General features: G+C 38.2%; 1 protein-coding gene across 17 annotated transcripts in view; it reads right to left on the reverse strand.

The window, feature by feature from the left end:
* Nucleotides 1-2,029: 2,029 nt before the first annotated feature.
* Nucleotides 2,030-22,902, reverse strand: part of LOC137619649 (histone-lysine N-methyltransferase 2C-like) — a 163,718-nt gene continuing 142,845 nt past the window's right edge. For 16 of the 17 annotated variants that reach the window (XM_068349868.1, XM_068349877.1, XM_068349874.1 and 13 more), the window contains 6 exons: nt 21,120-21,278; nt 13,356-19,858; nt 12,319-12,923; nt 6,599-6,701; nt 5,242-5,451; nt 2,030-4,333 (listed from right to left, as the gene is read on the reverse strand). In XM_068349868.1, coding sequence (XP_068205969.1) covers nt 4,244-4,333; nt 5,242-5,451; nt 6,599-6,701; nt 12,319-12,923; nt 13,356-19,858; nt 21,120-21,278 — 7,670 coding nt within the window. In that variant the 3' untranslated portion in view covers nt 2,030-4,243. Of the gene's footprint in view, nt 4,334-4,559; nt 4,694-5,241; nt 5,452-6,598; nt 6,702-12,318; nt 12,924-13,355; nt 19,859-21,119; nt 21,279-22,902 lie in introns of those variants that run through there. The other variant, XM_068349869.1, reaches the window with a different exon arrangement.

A 22,902-nucleotide genomic window follows, 5' to 3' on the forward strand; every position in this document is an offset into this window, starting at 1 on the left:
ACCTACAGAGAACAGCAGCAGCTCGCCCCCGTGCATCGGCACTGTTTTTCAGCATGGGGAAGGTCAAGAGGAGGGTCACGAGGAATACAATCTCCTGGATCCGTAAGGTTATAGAGTTTTCACTCTACTCCAACCCCCCTCCTACCAAATGACCCAGAGCACATGACGTCAGGGGCATTGCTATGTCTCTGGCGTTCAAGAAAACCTACTCTGTGGCACAGGTACTGCAAGCAGGTGTGTGGAAGCATCAGATGACCTTCACCGCCCACCACCTGCTGGACGTAACCCACAGGATCATGGATAGTTTTCCAATGGTCCTGTGGTGGCTGGCCAGCAAGTGGTCTAAACACCTCGAGCTTCTTTATAGGTAAGTAGCAGAGGGTTGAGGGCTAAGGTTACCCGAGTTAGTCTGGAGTGAATGAGTAAGAATGACTGGCTCTCTTCTTCCTTTCACCTTCTACCCCCTTGGTAACACAGCACCACAGTACCCAGCACAGCTGACCTTGCAGGTAAGACTCATTTCAATGTGGAACCCAAGTATAGAAATAATACTTGTTACGTTCCCCCCAATACCCCCACAAGGAAGGCTATTGGGGAAAAGTCTTAGGACTCTCATATATTTACGATTCAAGTTCCTACATTAAAAGACCAGCCGCATTGCTATATCCCAAACACAGCTTCTGCAGGCTGCTAATAGTCCATAGCACAAGATTTTAGCAAGGGCAGGGTTCCTACTACTTTCGATCACATATCAAAGTTGAGAGAACCCCGGGTCAAATGCCAAGGCCAGTTGCTGAGGACTTCCACCCTCCTAAGAGGTGAGTCACACCTAATTAAGTGTAAGGTTTGTATTTGTGTTGGAACAAATGACAAATTTGTTGGTAATTTGTGTATCTCTTAACATACCTGGAGCTAATTATACAAATTAGCCCACCAGCAAGTTTTGTCAGAAAACAGAGTGGATGCTCAGCTCAGGTGTGCGAGTGAACAGGGTAGCTGACTACCCCTACCCGCTAACTTGCAGATGGGTTGGTTATCCCTCGCTAAAATTACCATGGCTCGTTTTTTAGCTTTGCCGAAAGTGTTCCCCTAATAAATAGATCCAGGTTTGTTTGTTAGGAAAAATACAAATTACTTAAAAATTTGTCATATTTACCTTTTATCAGGTAATGCAAGCCAATGATGTTGCTTCCACCGGGAACTTGTAATGCCCTTAGGAATTACATAAAAACTCGGTGGCAGTACAATCTTACTGATGGAACATTAGCGATCTCCAAGGAATGCCAAGTTCCTCAGGTTCATGTTTTTGTAATGTTACACTAGCAAGGCAATGACAGAAAATAAGCATCCCATCCACCAGCAACAAGGATGTAGATAATGGCAGTTTAGCTAAAAAAAAATTTAAAGATTACAGTTCATAGAGGAAACAACTTCATCTCCCTGTGTTCTACCTTTAATCTATTCCTAGAACACAATGGACTATGGCACAGTTGTGCATTTAAAAAAGAATGAAAGAAAAAATTTAACTGCCAAAATTCAAGAGCCAGCTAGAGTATCTCTGTAGCCTACTGCTTACAGCCAAAATAAAAAGGACAGAGCCAAGTGTCGAGTCTGGGTGGTGCTTACTCGTCTGCCAATAACTGCTATTACCTTTAGAAAAGCTAAACGCCTTTTTGCAGCCAAGCCAAAATCAAACTCCTATCAAAGGATGGTAGTTTTCATTCGCAGCCAAAATTCGAGTGGCAGCATGAGTATGTATGTAGCTTACTGCTTGCAGCCGAAACAAAAAGGGCAGAGCCAATTGTCGAGTGGGGACTGCCTACTCTTCACCAGGCAATAACTACTATTATCTTATGAAAAGCTTAATGCCAGTTTGCAGCCAAGCCAAAATAATACTCCTATTAAAGGACTATAGTTTGTTTTCATGTAGAAAAAAAATTGAATCTTGGTTATTCAAATTATGCCTGCACTTGCTCATCAGTTGTTTTGCTAAGGCAAACATGATAAAAGGTAGACATTAAAATCTGTGTACATGAAAAATGATTTATTGACTGTATTCAACAACTTATTTACATATTGACACTGTTCAATTGTCAGAATGCCATACATACAATAGTACATCCATAGGCCAAATTGGCTTCCGACCAACACATCAAACATGAGAATGCTTGGGTAACTTAAATTATCTTATCAGGGGTAAATTACACACTTTACAAGGGATAGATAATACTTAAATGTCTGATATACAATTGTAATGGTGGGAGAGTTTGGGAGCTGTTACTATGGACAGCATGCAAGAAAAAATAAAGTAAGCTTACTTTGCATTAGCAATACCAATCTTGCTCAGTAGATTCACTATTGACAAGATTCTTTAAAAGGAGTCTTCTCACACTAACAGCCACTCCTTTGCCATTTACAATTCATGGACAAATACTATTTACCTGTGTTTTTGTACCAATCATCAAGAACAGCCAAGCTACTGTAAAAATTTATTTACATCCAAAAGATACTGGATTACATTGCATATACCCGACTTTCAATGCAGGATACACAATAGGTCGTATAGCTATATAAGTCTTAGAAATACGATGCGGTTTTATAAAAAAGAACATAAAATAAATTACATTGAAAACAGATGGGCCAACAAATATTTATTATATAAAAATCTATACAGACATCTTAATCATTTTGATATATTTACAGGTTACAATATGAAAATATGTCAAAGTAAACTAAGATGTCTGATTCAATATTGGCTATAAGTCTTTATGAAACAAATTAAAAATCTTTAGGCATTAAATTTGAAACTAAAGTTAAATAAAAAGTCTTACAAAATTGTACAAGTACACCATATAATTTCTATACATACTTAAAAGTTCCTGGACATAAAAGTGGTGGCTAAGCTCGAATGCTAAATTAACAACATACCACCAGAAATGCATGGGTTAAAAAATCTAAACATAGAATTGTAACTTCCTACTAGAAGAGACGAAGAAGCATAAAAATGTTTATTACTTGGGTACTGTCAAATATCTCAATTGAGCGACGGATTTGTCATGACTGTATACCCTAGTATTTTTGGAAGGACCATGGCAAGTAAAAAGTTACAATTCACTTAAAATAAAATGAAAATATCTGAAATTGCACTTGAGCTGGAGGCTCAGTTGGCCTCTTAATGAAATTCCTATTATAAATAAATCACATTTCAAATACAATATACTAAGTGCTCCTTCAGATTAAAAACCCTGACAACACACAAGCATGAAGCACGCGAGCTTCACCCTATGATGGGGAACTGTACCATATCATATTCTTGCAAGTGCATAAGTCAATTTTTTTACCTTGCCATACATAAACCAGACCATATTATATGCAAACTTTTGGCAGGCTTTTTGTATTTTACTGCGAAATGGGGAGACTTGTGACACAGGGATCATATTATTGCTTTCAACATAGATTTATGAATCGGCTGAATTGTCTAATTGTATTGTTATCTTTTGGACAAAAATTGCACTTTCAACTATACAAAGTATTTCATAATTCCAATCCCTGACTTGGAAAGCTGACTTCCTTGCACAAGGCACTTGGCTCTTCTTAGTTCATGCCATATATCATAAAAAAACACCAATTTTATTTGGGAGTCCATAAAAATAGAGCAACCACACAATTACATAAATATATATATATAATATATATAAAGAGGGTTGTTCCAATTAAGGAAGTCTTCTGCCCACCTCTAATCATTACCTACTATAAACTACTTCAGACCCAACTTCTCAGTCCCCTTAAAACGAAGACCATGTATTGATATACGATACTCTTAACCACGATAAAAGTACTTCACACTCAAGAAACATGGAGAAATATTCCTTGGGAATTCACATATACAGTAGTATAACAAAAAAGTAAAATTATTTACATAATACAACAACTTTTCCCAATCTAAAACATCACTGTCACTCTCTTATCCATTCTGCTTTTTAACATACAGAACAAATGGTCATACCTATTCACACAAATTATAATTTTCCTTTAAAACTTAAATAAAAAATACTAAATGTCCATGATTCAAGGCACAGCTACAGACAACATTTATCAATTGTCACATCACCATGACCAACCTACCACATATACATACATACATACAAAATACATACAGTATCCAAAAAAGGTATATACTGTATATACAGGACACAATGCTAAACCAGATCTCTTCATACACTAAAACTTATGTGTGAAATCCTTAATTCATCCATTTCCGACAATTTTCAGCACCACAAAGACATGGAATCTTATGGTCTTCTTCTTCATCAAACTTGTAATCATATGCCAGCTGCAAAGACAAGAACAAATATATATTTAATTTGAAATGAAGGAAAATATTGAATTAACTTTTGTGAACACAAAATGTAATTTACATGCATATTTCAACAGTATGCATGACAGACAAATAAAATAAGTACTGTACTTTATATAGTCCAATAATTACTGTGCCCAGAAAAAATAAAGTAATGCAACAATGTTCATGAATTAAAATTTCCTATCACCAAATACTCTTGGGGCACACTTCCTATTACCTATTAACTGTTGTATTCTTGTCCTGCTTTGTCAAGATGTCCCTGAGTGATAATAAAATACGTAACAAAAGAGCGGAAAATGTTGGAAGGTCTCAAGGTAGTTGCAGACAGATCACCTAGAGAAGATTTATAGTATTTTCATGTGATCTTCAGCCTCTACTGAAATGCTTAGGTACATTATTATTTTATTTTCTTTTGCTTTAATAACAAAAATATGAAGAACTTACTCTACCTGGCTGTTCAACCAGGTATATCTTTACTCAAACATCTCACTTTCCTATAAGAAAACCTTACTAGGAACATTTTATTCTATTATACATTTATTTTCATGCTCATTATGAATAATTCATAGTTTCCCTTATCCCATGGCTGTTATATTTTCTTAGCCTTTAGGATTTTACATAATTTCTGTGTTACAGACTATATTTTTCCAAATAGTTGTATGAATGATAGTATTCATATCAGCTCCTTTACCTTGTACTTATTCTTGTTAGTCCTGTGTTACAGAACTGAACTTCCTGAAAAGTAAGCCTTAAAATATAAAACTCTCATACTTATTCCTGTCAATCTTTGTTAAAAAACTAAAATTCATGAAAAGTGAACTTCTAAATAAAACCTATTCATTCTTAAACTACTCATAGATTTTACAAAAACTTTCACCTACCTCTTCCCCTCTAATAATTTTGCGATTTGAAATAATGAGAATCTTCAAATCTCGTTCAACTTCAATAGTTTCAGTGTAACAATTGGGTCCACAAGAATGGTTGATGTATCGAGCAAGACCTCCTGTGACAGTTGCATCAACAACCCTTTGGTCATCAAGTCTGAACATATAAATACCTCTGTTCTGAGCTTCATAGCGCTTCTCTCGCACCTGTGACAAATAATTAATAATTAATTCTTAAATTATAAGACTAAAATAGCTATCGGCAAGTAATTATATAACATTAATAACTACTTTTAAGCTTTCAAATGCTTTATTATTACAATAAACACATGGTATTTAGTAAATTAGTGATTAGAAAAATCAACCTTCCATCCTTAAACGTAGAGCTAATTTTTGTATAATTTTTTATTTTTAAAATTTACGGCACATGAATAAACATCCTTAGAGTAAACAAAATATAATAAATGGAGGTAACCATCACTGTCATGGGAACCTTCAAAATTGATAAAAAGTATATTTTTATAATACACTTCTAGTTTGATTGTGCATAGTGACTACATGTCCTTTTTCTCTCTGCATCATATTTAAGGAGCCATTTACTTTTAGTGATTAATGATTGATCAAGACGAGTAATGTTCCACGTTGGCTCATTGTGGGGAATGTACACCTTTGTCAGAACCAAATATGAGAACATATTTAGGTTATAAAGTTATTGCCTTATTTTCCTGTAGATATAAAAGTATGTCTCCTTATTTTGTTGAAGTGAGGGTTAGCAGTTATGAATTATTTTCAGGATATGCTTCTTTTTTCTATTGATTGAATTTTGGATGATCAGATAAAACATGCTTCAGTATTACTGATCTATACATGAGGGGTCTATAAACTTTTCGAGTAAAAAGGCATAAAATTTCAACTGGAAAATTATTTTGACATGATCTTTCAAAAATAAATGATGCATCCTGTTTCTGGCAGATTTGCAACACACACCATGAGGCCTCAATTAATTCCTAATAATAGATCTTGAAGATTCTAAAAGAAATCTCGGAAAGGAATAACAATGTTCAGTGATGAGAATTGACACATCTTTTAATAATCTCTCAGCAATTTTATTTCCTTTTGTACTGACATGACCCAGGCCCTGGTATTGAGCATATACAGTAAAGTGGTAAATCTACATAACATCAAAATAAAACCTTTTGTTTTAATATAACTAGCAGTAACTTACTCTGGCAAAAAAGAAAGAAAGAAAGAAAGAAAAAAAAATGTATTGAGTGAAATTTTTATATAGCCATTAGGATCAATGTGTAAATAACAACATTAACATGAATGGTAAATATACTGTATAAAAACTTACCTCTGCCAGTTCTGATCTGATGATTTCTCCAATGTACTCGATGATCATAGTGTTCTTTTCAATATCCCTTGCTGCATACAACCCCAGGCCTTGAATCTTCGATCTGGTAAAAATGAATCCATTATTCACTAATCACGTGCACTTTACAAAAAATTAAATTTTGCATGCATACTTAAGTTGCAGAAACAATTCTTAAAAAATAATGCACAAGAGAAATAAAATTAACTTCGACATACTTTTGATGGATAAAAGAAAAACACCTAGCAAAATGTATTTTCAATTCTGAAAATCATTGTATACAATTTTCATGAAAGAGAAAAATTGCCAGAATGTTTCAAATCAAAATATTACACATTATTGACTTGCAGTACCAATTCCCACAGTATTATACTCTCCTTGATTTTTTTAATGCTGTAATTAAGATTGGGCAGCCTTTCCCTAATAATATAAATCCCACACATTGTATTGTCGACAATTGTATAAAATAAGGGGTTGAGCCTGTTCTAAAGGACAATCTGGTCAAAATAGTTGAAAGGCATATGCCTTTCAATGTAAAAATAATCATGGACATACCCTGGTTCATTGATAATTTTAGATGTGCTTTATTTTAGGAGAAAAGGAAGGATTATCATCTTGGGAAAAGTAATGGATCAGATAATTATACTTGGCTAAGAGCCATTGCTCAAAGCTCAACTGAAAATTAATACCATAAGAAACCCTTTCTGGTACAATCCAGAGACATAAAGGGTGGGGGGGGGGGGGTTAAGTACCTCCTATGCTTAAACCAGATAACTCATTTACTATAAATAAGAGAAGGCAACCCTTTTGGCTGATGCATTTGACATTAGGCAGAGAAATTAGGAACTAAATCTTCATCATACCTACTGTATTTCCCTGATCTTAAATGAACTAGATTAGCTTTTTTTGTAGCAACATATAAAAAAACTTACTGAACTGATGCTTATGGAGGTGTATACCCAAATTGCATTTTCCACTTTTTTTTTTTTTTTTTTTTTTAAATAGACAGCTGATTTCTTACCTCACAGGTTGTTTTACTTTCCACAAATCAGCAATTGTTTGTGGATTGGTAAAGTTGCTCCATCAAGTTAAGTAAATGTATTTATGGTAGGTCTAGACCAGCTGTTTACTGCCCAATTTCCATAACTCCCAAGTTTTTGAACATCTTTTTGGCAAAATGTTTAAATAGGCATGCTGAAGATAATCATGTATTCTATAGTTTACAGTTTGCTTTTGGCTTTTGCAAAGGCCTTGTGGCATGTGATGCCACATAAAAGGTAGAAGATACTTCTGCCCACTCCCCTAAGACTGTCCTGTTGTTCAGGCATGTGCTCCTCTCGCATACTCGTCCTTAAGATCCACAGAAAGCAAGAACTATTCCTCTGATAGAATTCTTTGAGCGATCCTCTTCAACATCCCTCCTACCTTTGGCCTTCCAGAGTTCTCAGGAATGTTGAAAGAATGCACGAGTACTCCAAAGCTCCTCTGCTTGGAAGTTGTGGGTAATTCTGCCAGGGATTAGTTAAGACCTGGAGGCCTTCCTTGCAAACCCCATACCTAAGAGCTCCGAAGTGACAAAACCTTTTCTGAGGAAACTTGCCAGGGAATGGGGTGCCCCAGGCTCTTGAGACACACCTAAGTGCTGCCCAAAGACTAAGGACCCCTCCAAGGACGGATCCCCGAAATCATTCCTCTGAACATCGTAAGTGTGCATAGGCGTCAGACAGAACATCTGTGATCGTTTGCTTCCTTCAGTACCAGCCTTGGGACAGACAACATCCATGTGCCCTCTTAACCAGCTATTATCCGCAGGTCAGGCTGATGGAGGGCAACCTGGGAAGGCCAGTGAGGAAAAGATCCTTGGAACTTACATAGCCAACATGGAAGGAGTACTCCTACTATTCTCTCCTCAGATAGAGCGGAAGGATGGCCACGGCCCTGTGCCTCGCAGAGAGAAGATCCCTCTGCCCCAAATCTCTTGGTCTTCTAGTATGTGCCCGTGCGCAAAGAAGACTTCAAATGATGCGAGCCTTTATAGTGGCTCTGCCGAAGCATTGCAAGTTGAAGGAGGAACATGAATCCAAGGTCCAGCAGGAGGGCTGGAGAATGCTGAAGCACCGTCATCAACCAGAGGGCAACAAGAGTTTGGGGACGTAACTCCCCCCCCCCCCCCATTACAGGGATCCATTACGCCTGGGGGTAAATGACACGGGCCAAGGGATGAAGCTGGGACACATGGTCATGGTTCAGCGCCACAAAGCCCTTGGAGGGCAGAAATGCGGGGCTGCAAGACCTGACGCACTTGGCTAACGAAGCAGCCGGGGACCCGATGTGATATGGGATCATAGCTCTGGCTCTGCGAAACAGACGAAAGGGGGGGGGAGACACGACAGTTTGTTTCGGTGTAAGAACAGCCCAAAATTGTTTGAATGACATTTATAGAAACAATATAAAACTTTTAAAATAAAAAGATTTATTATAACTATGCTCCTAGGTACAGTGAATCATATTTAATAACCCTGTCGCTTAGAGGAGGAGTGGAAGTTAGTAAAAGAAAATTTTGTTGGGATTGCAAGTGATGTGTGTGGCAAGAAGGTTGTTGGAGGCAGCATGAGGAAGGGCAGTGAATGGTGGAATGAAGAAGTGAAGGTAAAAGTGAAAGAGAAAAAGAGGGCTTTTGAAGAATGGCTGCAGAGTAATATATAGAGAAGTATGAAAAATATAAAGAGAAAAATGTGGAAGTAAGGCGCAAGGTACGTGAGGCAAAGAGGGCAGCTGACCTGAGGTGGGGTCAGGGATTGGGTCATTCATATGAAGAGAATAAGAAGTAGTTTTGTAAAGAAGTGAAGAGAGTAAGGAAGGCTGGCTCAAGAATTGAAGAGACAGTCAATGATGGAAATGGAAGGTTGTTGAAAGGAGAGGAGGCAAGGAAAAGATGGGCAGAATATTTTGAAAGTTTACTGAATGTTGAGGATAATAGGGAGGCAGATATAATTGCTGTTGCAGGTGTTGAGGTGCCAGTGATGGGAGATGAGAATGAGAGAGAGATTATAATAGATGAAGTGAGGAGAGCACTAGATGAAACGAGAGTAGGAAAAGCGTCTGGTATGGATGGTGTGAGAGCTGAGATGTTGAAGGAAGGCGGTGTGACTGTACTTGAATGGTTGGTGAGATTGTTTAATATGCATTTTGTGTTGTCAATGGTACCAGTAGATTGGGTTTGTGCATGTATTGTACCACTATATAAGGGTAAGGGAGGTGCATGAGTGTTGTAATTCAAGAGGTATTAGTTTGTTAAGCGTAGTTGGAAAAGTGTATGGTAGAGTAATGATTAATAGGATCAGGATAAAACAGAGAATACAATCTTAGAAGTACAGGGTGGTTTTAGAAGAGGTAGGGGTTGTATGAATCAGATTTTTATAGTAAGGCAGATATGCAAGAAATATTTAGCAAAAGGTAAGGAGGTGTATGTTGCGTTTATGGATCTGGAGAAAGCATATGATAAGAGTTGATAGGGAAGCAATGTGGAATGTGATGAAGTTATATGGAGTTGGTGGAAGGTTGTTGCAAGCAGTGAAAAGTTTCTACAAAGGTAGTAAAGCATGTGTTAGGATAGGAAATGAAGTGAGTGATTGGTTTCCGGTGAGAGTGGGGCTGAGACAAGGATGTGTGATGTCGCCGTGGTTGTTTAACTTGTATGTTGATGGAGTGGTGAGAGAGGTGAATGCTCAAGTGCTTGGACGAGGATTAAAACTGGTAGACGAGAATGACCATGAATGGGAGGTAAATCAGTTGTTGTTTGCGGATGATACTGTACTGGTTGCAGACACAGAAGAGAAGCTTGACCGATTAGTGACAGAATTTGGAAGTGTGTGTGAGAGAAGGAAGTTGAGAGTTAATGTGGGTAAGAGTAAGGTTATGAGATGTACGAGAAGGGAAGGTGGTGCAAGGTTGAATGTCATGTTGAATGGAGAGTTACTTGAGGAGGTGGATCAGTTTAAGTACTTGGGGTCTGTTGTTGCAGCAAATGGTGGAGTGGAAGCAGATGTACGTCAGAGAGTGAATGAAGGTTGCAAAGTGTTGGGGGCAGTTAAGGGAGTAGTAAAAAATAGAGGGTTGGGCACGAATGTTAAGAGAGTTCTATATGAGAAAGTGATTGTACCAACTGTGATGTATGGATCGGAGTTGTGGGGAATGAAAGTGACGGAGAGACAGAAATTGAATGTGTTTGAGATGAAGTGTCTAAGGAGTATGGCTGGTGTATCTTGAGTAGATAGGGTTAGGAACAAAGTGGTGAGAGTGAGAACGGGTGTAAGAAATGAGTTAGCAGCTAGAGTGGATATGAATGTGTTGAGGTGGTTTGGCCATGTTGAGAGAATGGAAAATGGCTGTCTGCTAAAGAAGGTGATGAATGCAAGAGTTGATGGGAGAAGTACAAGAGGAAGGCCAAGGTTTGGGTGGATGGATGGAGTGAAGAAAGCTCTGGGTGATAGGAGGATAGATGTGAGAGGCAAGAGAGCGTGCTAGAAATAGGAATGAATGGCGAGCGATTGTGACGCAGTTCCGGTAGGCCCTGCTGCTTCCTCCGATGCCTTAGATGACCGCGGAGGTAGCAGCAGTAGGGGATTCAGCATTATGAAGCTTCATCTGTGGTGGATAACGGGGGAGGGTGGGCTGTGGCACCCTAGCAGTACCAGCTGAACTCGGTCGAGTCCCTTGTTAGGCTGGGAGGAACGTAGAGAGTAGAGGTCCCCTTTTTTGTTTTTGTTTCATTTGTTGATGTCAGCTACCCCCCAAAATTGGGGGAAGTGCCTTGGTATATGTATGTATGTATGTCGCTTAGCCTTTTTTTTCCCCAAGAAAACCTGCAAAAAGTGCCTTATGATCAGGGTAGTAGTCTGATCTGATGCTGAAAAAAAACACACCAAATTTTGACACTTGAAACAACTTATTTATTTAAAAATATAAATTTAAGGAACAATAAAATTTCATTAAACCTGAAACTTGACTAACTGATCTTCAGTCACAGTGAAATGTGTCTGACTAAATGCTGAAATAACTCACCAAATGAGAAAAAAAATATAAATACACAAGATGTAAAAACATATACTGTATTGATTACTGTACTTAATACCATTAAAATTCTAGGGCAGCTCCATATTTTAATAATCTATTTGGCTTTTGCAAAATACAAAAATACTAAAAAACTGAAACAGTTTCCATCAAAATGTATGATGAAAAAGGCACTGCAATTTAGCTTCATTTTAAAAACTAAACCATTTTTTCTTCCCAAAAAGAATATTGATTAGTAATTCACCCAAATTCCATTAACATTGTGATAAAAATCAGGCTTCTCTCAAAAATAAAATTCTAGCAAAAGTATAAAACTGCAAAAACTTACACATTTAAAACAAAACTTCCATTATTTTTTAGCCTATATGGGAAAAATTATGATCAATGCTACTGCATACCCCATAAATCATATTCATTAATAATAATATAAAAACTATATCTGTGGAATATTCAAACTAAATTGTTAAATATCAGCCATTGCATAAATTCTCATATAAAAAGTGAACGTGAATCAATATTTTCACAAGTCCATAAGTTGGTACACCTGGTCAATCTTTACATTGATACATTACAGTATACTAAAAATGACAACAAATAACTAGTCATACCCAAAGTTCACATGAACTTACCTTGCTAAATATACTACACTTCTCCATTCATTTTTCATTTTCTTGTACTGAGAAGATCTTGAATGGACATGCAATTTGCTGTATGACACAAAAGGATCGAAAGTCATGGTTAGGCTTGCAATACTGGCAGCAGTTCGACAGTTACCAGAATTTCGCACAGAACCTGCATTTGTACGTATCCCATGATACCTCTTCAGATGTAACTTATTGAATGGCTCTGAACGGGCGCAACCTGTTGGATTCACAGCCAATGGAAGCTCAAATAGTGGATTACGACCATACTTAAAATTGTAATCTGCCAAAGTGTCAATTCCTGGTAATGATTCCAAGATTCTCACAATGGCAGGCTCATTAAGGCCAAAGAGATCTTCTCCACTAATATATTGTGGGAAAAGTCTAACAACATCTGCTTTCTGACGCATCTCAGCAATAGGTTCCAAAACTTTATTCCAAACTCCTTTTGGTGAACAGCTAACAAACATGTGATCTTCAAAGCCTTCTTCCCTGACAATTATATGAAATTCTGGCTGACCATCTTTTTCATGGATTGAACATTCATAAGCACATCTCTTGTGAAGTCTCCTCATGCTCCAATAAAAACGTACCTGGGATAAAATAAAATAGCTGATATTAACCAACCACTATTGTAATTTACAAAAACTTGTCAAAATGGTAAAAAAAAAAAAAAAAAAAAATTAAACACCCAATCAATACAAACCTCCTAATTTTAGTTTCTTGTAAAATTAAGAAAATTCTTATTAATAATTAACATTAGTCCCAAGTAAACCCAGAAATCATTTATTCAAGTATGATATCAGTACTGCATATAAATTACTACTGTACTGTATTTCAAATGCTGAATATCATAAAAATTTCACACAAGTACAATATTATAGAGCCTTTTTTTTTTTTGACAAATCCCTAAAATTACAACAAACCTACATATAACTGGAGTCACCATAACACAATGCATATAAAGATATTTACAAAATAAGGTCAGAACACGCACACATTAAAAAGACTACCCGGTAACTTACTACTTGATAGCCAACAGGATAGATGCAGTATGGTGTGTGGAATGCTTGAAGTTGGTTTGGTAGGAGTTGGCCAATGGACAGAAGTGTTAGCGATCCAATTCTTAGAATATAACTTGAGTCAGCATTATGCATAACTGAGGCCACTTGTCTGTTGTCTTCTCGATCAATAAACACTCTCCTAAATACAGCAAGTGTTGAAAGTTCATTGTCTTTTTCACCTTTGTTAATGTGCTCTTGACAAAATACAGTTTTGTTTTTATAAAATGTACATCCTTCCTTCACAGCACAGTTCAAGTGATACATTTTACTACATCTTACCTTAAAACACTTCACTGAAGCCCCAGGCTGCTCACAATGTTCACAAAAATGACTAAGAATCTTTTTCATAGAAGAATCAACATTCATAAGTGCACCATTCATAGTTTCGTATACTTCTTCAAGCCACAGAGCACAATTAAGGTGAACCCACTTATCAACATCATAATTAAGTAATCTCGAGGGACCATCTGCAACATAATCTCCATATAATTTGCACAATGTACACTGACGAGAATCATCACGAAGTCTGGGCTTCCTGTAAGTGATACACATGCGAAATAACAGGTCAGTCATTTCCTTGGGAGTAGGTTTCTCATAGTCTTCTGGTAAAGTTAAAGCATTTGGAGTCCAATACTTGTATTTATGGCCACGGAAACGTTTACCATCTGCTTGTCTTGGAAATTGCTCTTGATCATCCTCTAATTTATGTTTATTAGGTCGACTATGCAAAGAATCTTCTAACTGTGGTACCTTGAGAACTTCATCTAACCCTTCTTCCTTTGGCCAGTCAGGCATACCAGGATCACACAATTTACTTATACTATCTTTAGTAATATCTCCAAAGGAATCCCTGCCTTTATTATATCTCATTCCTTCTGGTTTGATCTTCTCTTCGACCACCACACGATGTGAAATTGCAAACTGGATGTAACAATGCTGAGAACAAAATGTCACCTCTTCAATACTTCCATAGTCTTCTTTACTCAAGAATGGAAGATCAGCTACCCTTTTAGACAGAATATCCCTCTCTATAATAACATCACAATGCCTACAGAAACGAGCTTGACCATTCAGAATGCTTTGAATATCAATAATCTGTTCTTTACCATCTTTATGATGTTTATGATGATATAGCCTAGGCAAATTTGGTGCTTCAAACTGGTCCGTCATTTGATATGACGTGGGAGGTGGTATATTCAAAAGGTTTGCTAATGATCTTAAAACACCCGAGACATCATCTCCAGCTTGGGAAGACAAAGTGAGAGTTACAGTAACATTACCCTTGTCCTTTAATGGCAAGGCTGGAGACTGTCCTATTCGGCTCTTCATTGTAATGCTAGCTAGGCTACCAATATTTTCTTTGTCCAATTCTGGAATGTCTTTAGTATCCTTTCCTTCTGAAGGGAAGAAGGGTAGCTGACCAGGTCGTATGGGAACAGGAATAAGAAGGGGTATTGCTGGAGACAGTGAGCGATCCCTGTGGTCATCCTGATCATCATCCATGTCAACCAATCTGAGCCCTTTGAATGGAATAGGAGATTCTGGTAAAATGCATTCTGGTGAAGAGGAACTTAAAACAGTATCTGGTGAATCACTATCTCTTGTTGGAGTTGGAGCTGCAGTTGGACGACTTGTATTAGTGGTAGTGACAGCCTCTGGATCTTGATATTCATCCAGTGGAAGTCCAATCTTTGGTGGAGTAAATTCATGAATATAAAATCCTCTCTGTGTGGGACCAGTTTTAGCAGGTGTGACAATAGGTAATTTATCACCAAATGGCTGTGTATTGTAATAATCTGCTATGTTTTTCACAGTTGCATGTCCCTCGGTTCCTTCTAAGACACCCTGTCTATGATTATAATCTCTTCTTCCTAATTTAATGAGGTCACCGCTTCCAAATATTGGACATAGATTAAAATTTCTTGGGACTTCAGGTTCCATTATTGTAAGAGGGGGCATACTTCTTAATTGCTGCATGATACCATCTATATAGGTCTCATAATCCTCCTCTACACGGGAGCCCTGTCTCGCTCGTTTGGCAGGCTGTACTTTTGTGTCTTTGCTCTGACTTTTTCTTCTTGCTTGCTGGGCTCGTTTCTTTGCCTTTTTAAGTTCTTCTGGATCCAAAGAATCAGATCCTTCATTTGGTGTTGTCATCTCTGGTGTGTGCTCTCCAGTACTGGCTCCTGTTCCAACTACAGTTTCAGGAATCATTACCCGCATTTCAGTTTTTAGAGCTGGATTATTATTTATACGATCTGCTACACTGGCAGGCGTAGGCACACTATTTGTAGATAATGGAGGAACAGGTCTTGAACCCTGAATAATGTGTGTTCCTGGAGGATGGGAACTAGGTATCTGATGCTGCTGAGCTGGATGGGTAGCCCTCAGGCCAGGATGAACAACCACATGTGTACTAGTATGATGAGCAACTGGATGACTGGAATGAGTTACATTAACTGATGGATGAGGAGGTTGTCCCTGGGGAGGATGATGGCCAGATGGATTAATAACTGGATGACTTGGATGATGTGCTGTGACTTGTCTTACACTTATGAGCTGACTAGATGGGTGCGAAACAGTAGTGTGAGGACTTGTAGGGTCATGCTGGCTGGCATAAGGAATACCAGTACGAACAATGCCTGAATGAGAAGGTAGCGGCTGCTGCTGGCTCAATACAACAGTATGACCTCCAGGTACTTGCTGACCAGGATGAAGACCAGACGAAACAACTACTGAACGATGCATTAATTGAGGACCTGGACCCAACTGATGTGGTGCGGCAGGAGTAATGACACTGTGTTGCTGTTGCTGCTGTCCCTCACTACTTTGCTGTATCACTGTAGCAGTGTTACTGTTTAAAACAGTAGCCTGGGATCCTCCTTGTAAAGTTGTAACCACAGATCGTGGTACCATTATTGGGGTAGGATTAGGCAATTGCGAAGCTACTTGAGATAAATGAGATGAAGGCATAGGTGTAGATCTAAACACAAGTAACTGCCCTTGTGAAGGTGGCTGCATCGGACTAGCACATCCAGTGTTTTCTAAAAGTTGTTTAAGCAAGGCATTAGATGACTCCTTACTAAGTCCTTCTCCCAGATTTTCTGATTTTAAGGGCCCACTTACCACTGTTGTATTTTGTGCTGTAATATTAGCATTGCTCATACCTGGAATTTGTGTAGATGGTTGTGTTTGGCATGTTACTGGTGGTAAATTGTGTACATTTAAAGTCTGAAGAGTGGCTGAACCACAAGATGTTTGCTGAGGAGTGCCACATGATCTAGGACGATCATCATCAAGCTCTTTCTTTAACATACCTGGAGGAGTTGGCAAAGAATTATGAGGACTGGGTGTTGGTGATCCCATCATTGGAGACTGGCCTTTTACTTGAGGTGAATGAGGAGATGGATGATTTGACAGAGGAGATTGAGCTGGAGACACACGTGGAATTGGACTTGCAGAGTGACCAGCAGGAGATTTAGCAGCAGGTGGGGGCATCATAGCGGGACGATTAACTGGAGGGGAAGGTGTTCGCACTGGCCCTCCATGTATCATCATCATTCGAACACCCGGGACACCAACTTGACTTGCCACTCCAGGACGGACCATCACACGTGTTTGCTGTACCATCATTGGCTGGACCATGCGTACAGTTTGTGGAATACTACCAAGTGGAGATGATCCACTTGTTGTTTGGATAACACCTTGCTGTCCAACAGTGTGCAATATATCACTAGACTGTAATCCCAGCTGCTGTGAAACAGGCTGATGAATAACTTGTTGCTGACTAACAACATGATGAGTGTTTTCCTGAGTAACACCATGAGGTGACACTGGAGCTCTCATTAGCTGAGTTCTAAACTGACGTGCCACTGGAGGACCTATATGACCAATTGATGGCAAGGTTCGCATAGGTTGGGTAGAGGTTATTACTGGTGCCCCTGATATATGAACTCCAGTTTGCTGCTGAAGACCAATGTGTTGAACAGGAATGCTAACTAATGGGCGCCCTAGAGCAGGTGTTGTGTGTGTAGTTGCAGAAGAAACCATTGTCATGGGTAAACTAGTGTTTGCATAATTAGTTAAACCACTAACATGATCATTAAGGCTAACCATGGTGCTGTAAGTTGATACATCACTGACTGCTTGACTGATAGGTAATATATTTGCTTCGGTATGCTGACTTACAATAGAGCTAGTTGAAGTAACTGACATTACTGAAGGTGGAATGAGAGAGCTACAACTTGTACTATCTTGAGTGGTTCCAACGGAAAGACTTACTCCTGATACTGGACTAGAAAATGGTACACTTCCATGTCCCGTAACAGAGGGATAATTTACTGTTGATACAGTAGACCTTATCCCTGGAGCAACAGTAACTCCATGAGTTTGATACATCATACTACCTTGTGAAATAGCTCCTCCTCCAGGAATACCAATTACTGCTTGATGTCGACTTGAGGGTGGTATTTCTGATTTTAAAGGTTCTGGAACAACTACTCTATTTGCACTAGTAGACATGTGTGGTGTCATCAATGTTGAGCCTGCAGATGCATAAGCTGCTTGAGAGACTCTTGGCCCTCCTCCTATCATAGGCATTCTTACAACAGGTCCTTTGACACTTTCACTTAAAACATGTGCTAATCCTTCTTGGCCCTCATCACCTTCAGGATCACTTTTAACTGGAGATGATGATGCACTTGGAGCTCTATTTGATAATGAAAATGCTATTGTATTAGTGACTGAACTTGCTGATGTAGTAACAACATTGGCAGCAGTACTGCTGCTAACTGGTTGCAAACCACTGTTTTCAATCTCACCAAGAGGAGCACCTCCCTTCAAACCTATCTTGAAGTGACCCCATCGACTTCTAATCAGCGATCCTCCTCGCAAACCTAGTTTAAAAAATCCAAATCTCCCAAAATGAGGAGGAAGAGGCACAGGATTATAAGGATTGTTAGCATTTCCTCCTCCCCCTCCCCCTGTTCTCAATCCTAAAGTGGCTGCTGCTGAAGGAGTAGGTGTAGACGATGGTACTGGAGACGGTACAGCATCACTCGTGGGTGTAGGTATTGACGGGTGAGGGCTATTAACTTGGCTGCCACTACTACTTGCACCACCAACATCACTATGTGGTGTATGTGGAGCTGCTCCAATATCTGCACCACTTCGTGGTGTAAGGGGGGTACTGGGATTCTCTACACTATGTGGACGCATTTGAGGACTAGCAAGAGGTGCTGGACTTCTTAATCCACTATGAACAGGACTTGGCTTCATAGTCATTCCACCAGACATTGGACTTGGAACAGGGCCTGCTGAACTTGGGCTTGCCAGGGGCACAGGACTCTTTAATCCACTGTGAACAGGGCTTGGTTTCATGGCCATACCACTTCCCAGAGGACTTGGCACAGGACCACTTGGACTTGGTATTGGACCTACAGATCCTGGACTAGGGACTGGTCCTGAACCAGAAGGCCTTCTTAAGGGCATCACTCCTTGAGAATACTGATGTCTCATCATCATTGAAGGACCTTGTCCTTGTTGTAACATGACACCAGGCTGAGAATATGCAGGTCTAACATTCATCATATGAGGAGATATGGGACCAGGTGATACAGTTTGTGTACCAGGACTATGTACTGGCATTCTCACCCTCATTTGAGGACCAATCATGTGATGAGGTATACCCTGTGGAGTACCTGGATAGCATGCACGAGGGCCTGGATCAGGGTATCCCCCACCAGGTGAAGGCATTCGTGTTTGAGGGCTAAAAGGAGATTCACCAGGAGAATGATGAGGTCCTGGAACCACCATTCCATGTGGAGAATGTTGTGGTACAACTGCAGCTGGAGATGCTACTGGGGTGTGTGCTGGAGAAGGCACCATGGGACTAAGGCCCATGCCTGGTTGGGATGATGGTGAAGGGGACATCAAGGGACTTTGTGGTGTTGAATGCATTGGGGACGAACCAGTTGGGCCCAAAGGTGATGCACCACTCATCATGGCTCCTTGAGACCCACTGATAACACCACCCTGACTGCTCAGCATGTGGGGCTGACGGGGTCTCTTCTTTGTATTGTACTCTTGCATAATCATAGCATGCTGACGGGCTGACTTTCGGCATTGTTCTAATTGACGCTGTATAGTACTAGCTTCTCGCTGAATTCTAGAGAGTTCAGCAGCATCCGTTTCATTCAATTCTTGACCATTTTTCTTCAACGTTCGCTGCCGACTATTCAAGCTCTTTCGTTGCTTTCTGAGTTTTGTAATTTCAGCTTCATAATATCTCTGCTGACTTACAATACAGTTATGCTGCTGTGTTAACCACTGTTCATACTGTATTTGTGTTTGCCTGTCTGCTTCTGTATGAGGATTATCCGGAGGTTGAGGTGGAGGGGGAATAGTCCTTATAGTAGCAGGGGAAGATGGGACTGGTGCTCGAGAAGTAACTGGTGGGATCAATGCTGGAAAGGGAAGTAAATATAAAATATCTTAAAATGTTAGTGAATAATGCATAAGTAGCATAAATTCAAAGCAAATCAGTATCTACTTCTCAATAGATCAGAACTATTTAAATACAAAAAATTAGAACAGATAAATATGAAAGATATCAATAAACAATCTGGACAAATTTGATAAAAGGTAGTTTCAAACAGTTACAACAAATAAAATGTTTTTTTTTATTTAAATGTCTACTGAATATCAAATGTTTAAAAAAGTTCCAATTAATAATAATAATTTTCTATTTAAACAAATAATTTCTAAACAACACACCTGCATTACGAAACTTCTTTTATCATTTAAACTCGGCTAGGTTTAGAGAACTAAAATTTACTCTGAGTGACAAAATACAGAAAATGTACTTGTCATAAAGTTTCTACATTGGTGATTAAATTAAATTTTAAACATTATGGTACCAAACCTCCATTTTGCCCAATATAATTAGAAATATGTTCCAACTTTAGACCTTTTAGACTATTCTCATGAAAATAAATCACTAAACAATTTTAAATATTTTTGTTTCCATTTTTGGTTTTGTCTTATATAGTTCCTCACAAGCTATTAAAATCCTCTAATCTGTAGTATCCAAACATTTTCCTACAGTACACTTTTACAAATTCTGAAAAAGTACTTGACAACTATGGGACTGTTTAATAGCTTCTACTGAACATAAACAGATTAATTTGTTTGCTTCTTAAAAAACATATGTTAACAAGAAAAAAAACTAATAATCTCAATGCTTTAAAACATTAGATAAATTACAGTTGTAAATTAAACACACTTAAGACTAAACTCTTCTTTATATGATAAAAAAATTATAATTACCCAGAAAAGTAAATAATGACTAATATTTATAGGCAATGTATCAGAACCAAGTGTGTTTAACCCACAGGCAAAATTTTGGTATTTACTTTAATTAATTATTTGGATGGTAAACAAAATTTTATGATCATAAATGCTGGCCAATGGATCAAGTTTTTACTCCATAATATTTGACATTTATTCATAACTGGTGAAGACTTTCAAGACATGGTTCTGCTTGATTTAAAAGCACAATACCTGATCTTTATGTAAAGCAAGCATCCGTTGCATTTCAATATTCATACTAATCTAGTAAAGCTTAAGGGACAAAAAACTAATAGCTACACATTAATATTAAAAAAAAACTAATGACAGTTCTAAAACTATTATAAAGGGTATAGTAATTCCCATAATTGAAATTACCAGGATGCATGCCAGGATCTCCTTGTGGTCGCACTGGGCGGGTCAATGGCTGTGCAGGCCCCTGTGTATGGTAAACAGTCTGACCTGGGGCAGGTGCCGGTGGGCCAACTAATCGTTGGTATGTTGGTCGAACACCTGGAGCATTGGGAATGGGAGGTCCTACAAGGAAAAGTTACAAATTGTAGTATAAAATCACTTTTAAGTTCACTATAGATAAATATTGAAATTCATTAAAAATTCCCAATTTGAATGTCAAATCAGATGAAATGATAGCAACAAAAATCATAAGACAAACAAATCTTACTTAAAATCCAAAATACTGCCTTACTAAAATGGAATTTTAATCTATTTTATTTCTTTATTCACCTGATGTTCATATTGCTTCTCCAACAGCTCAGTTTATCAATATTTAATCCTAAATTTAAAAAAAATCCTATTTTTTTTCCCTTCAATAAACACATGCCTCTAGTAATGAGACACACTAGTGGTTAATGGTAAAATGCAATGCACCAGGGCCTCTGTGTTATTTCAGTTTCTACATTGAACTATTTCAAATCCTTTTGACATCACAAGTCATGAGAGAGGAGGGTGGGTATGTATATGAACATCAGGCAAGTATAGAAATTACAAATTTTATCATTAAACTTTTGTTTATTTCTATGAATCCCCCCAGATGTTCATGCTGCTGACTCTCATACCCTGATGGAGGTGGGACACTAGTGAATGAAAGAGATAGGTATATTATAGACTCTGCTGGTCTACATTTATGGTAACAAATAAGCCTTAAAATAGGAGACTCCAGATTGTTTTTCTAAACATATCAGTAATATTTTGAAAATAAGAAAATCATAAAATAATGGAACTCAAATAGGTAAAGGTAAAAGTCCACATTGCCAGCAGCTACTGTAGAACCTAGAGCCCAGCAATCTTGATAAGAAAACCATGATTCTTCAAGATAATGTTCAGCGAACACCAACATGGTATGCCAATGAGCTGCCGCTAAAACTCTTTCTAAAGGAAGATTTCTGAATAAATTAAGATATGTAGGTGTACACCTTCAAGGGTTTTATAAGGTTTAGATCTAATTCTTTATGAATATCTGCAACCAAACTTTTGACTAGATTTAACATTGCATTTTTGGAAAGAGGACAATTTCAATTTCTAACTATAATCCCATATAACACATTAGGGACACTACTGTACCTCTAATATGCATAGTCTGTCCAAAAACTTCTAACAACCCTTAACAGACAATCAAAAAGGAAGTGAAATAATTGTGGCAGACACTCTCTTAAAGCAATTTCTACTCTGAAAGAAGAGAAAAAAAAATCATCTTATGATTCCAAAGTCTACCTCAAAAGATAGTGGTTGCAGTTTATTATGCATTAAACTGAAGCCAATACTAACAGGAAAGTGTTTCAGGCATGAAATCTCTAAGTGAAAGATTTTCCAATGGTTCAAAAGTCAAACCTTTTTAATTACTGTAAAACTACATCAAAATTCCAAATAAATTTGACCTCAGCCTTAAATAAATCAATTATAATACATGAAACAGATCTAATTCCAGATTCTTGAGTACAGAATTTAGGCAGGAATCTTAATACCTATCCTCTGAAGTGTCAGGAGAATCAGGATCCGAATGGTATTTGCTCTGTTCTGAATGTGACGGGAGATGTTCCCTACTGGGACCTCTTCGACTATGAGGAGAGATAGAGCGTGAGGTTGGAACGAATTTAATGGGCGACAACCAGTAGTTCTCGGCGTACGACAATACCCTGGGTGA

The sequence above is a fragment of the Palaemon carinicauda genome, chromosome 26 (genome assembly GCF_036898095.1).
Source record: "Palaemon carinicauda isolate YSFRI2023 chromosome 26, ASM3689809v2, whole genome shotgun sequence".
Lineage (NCBI taxonomy): Eukaryota > Metazoa > Arthropoda > Malacostraca > Decapoda > Palaemonidae > Palaemon > Palaemon carinicauda.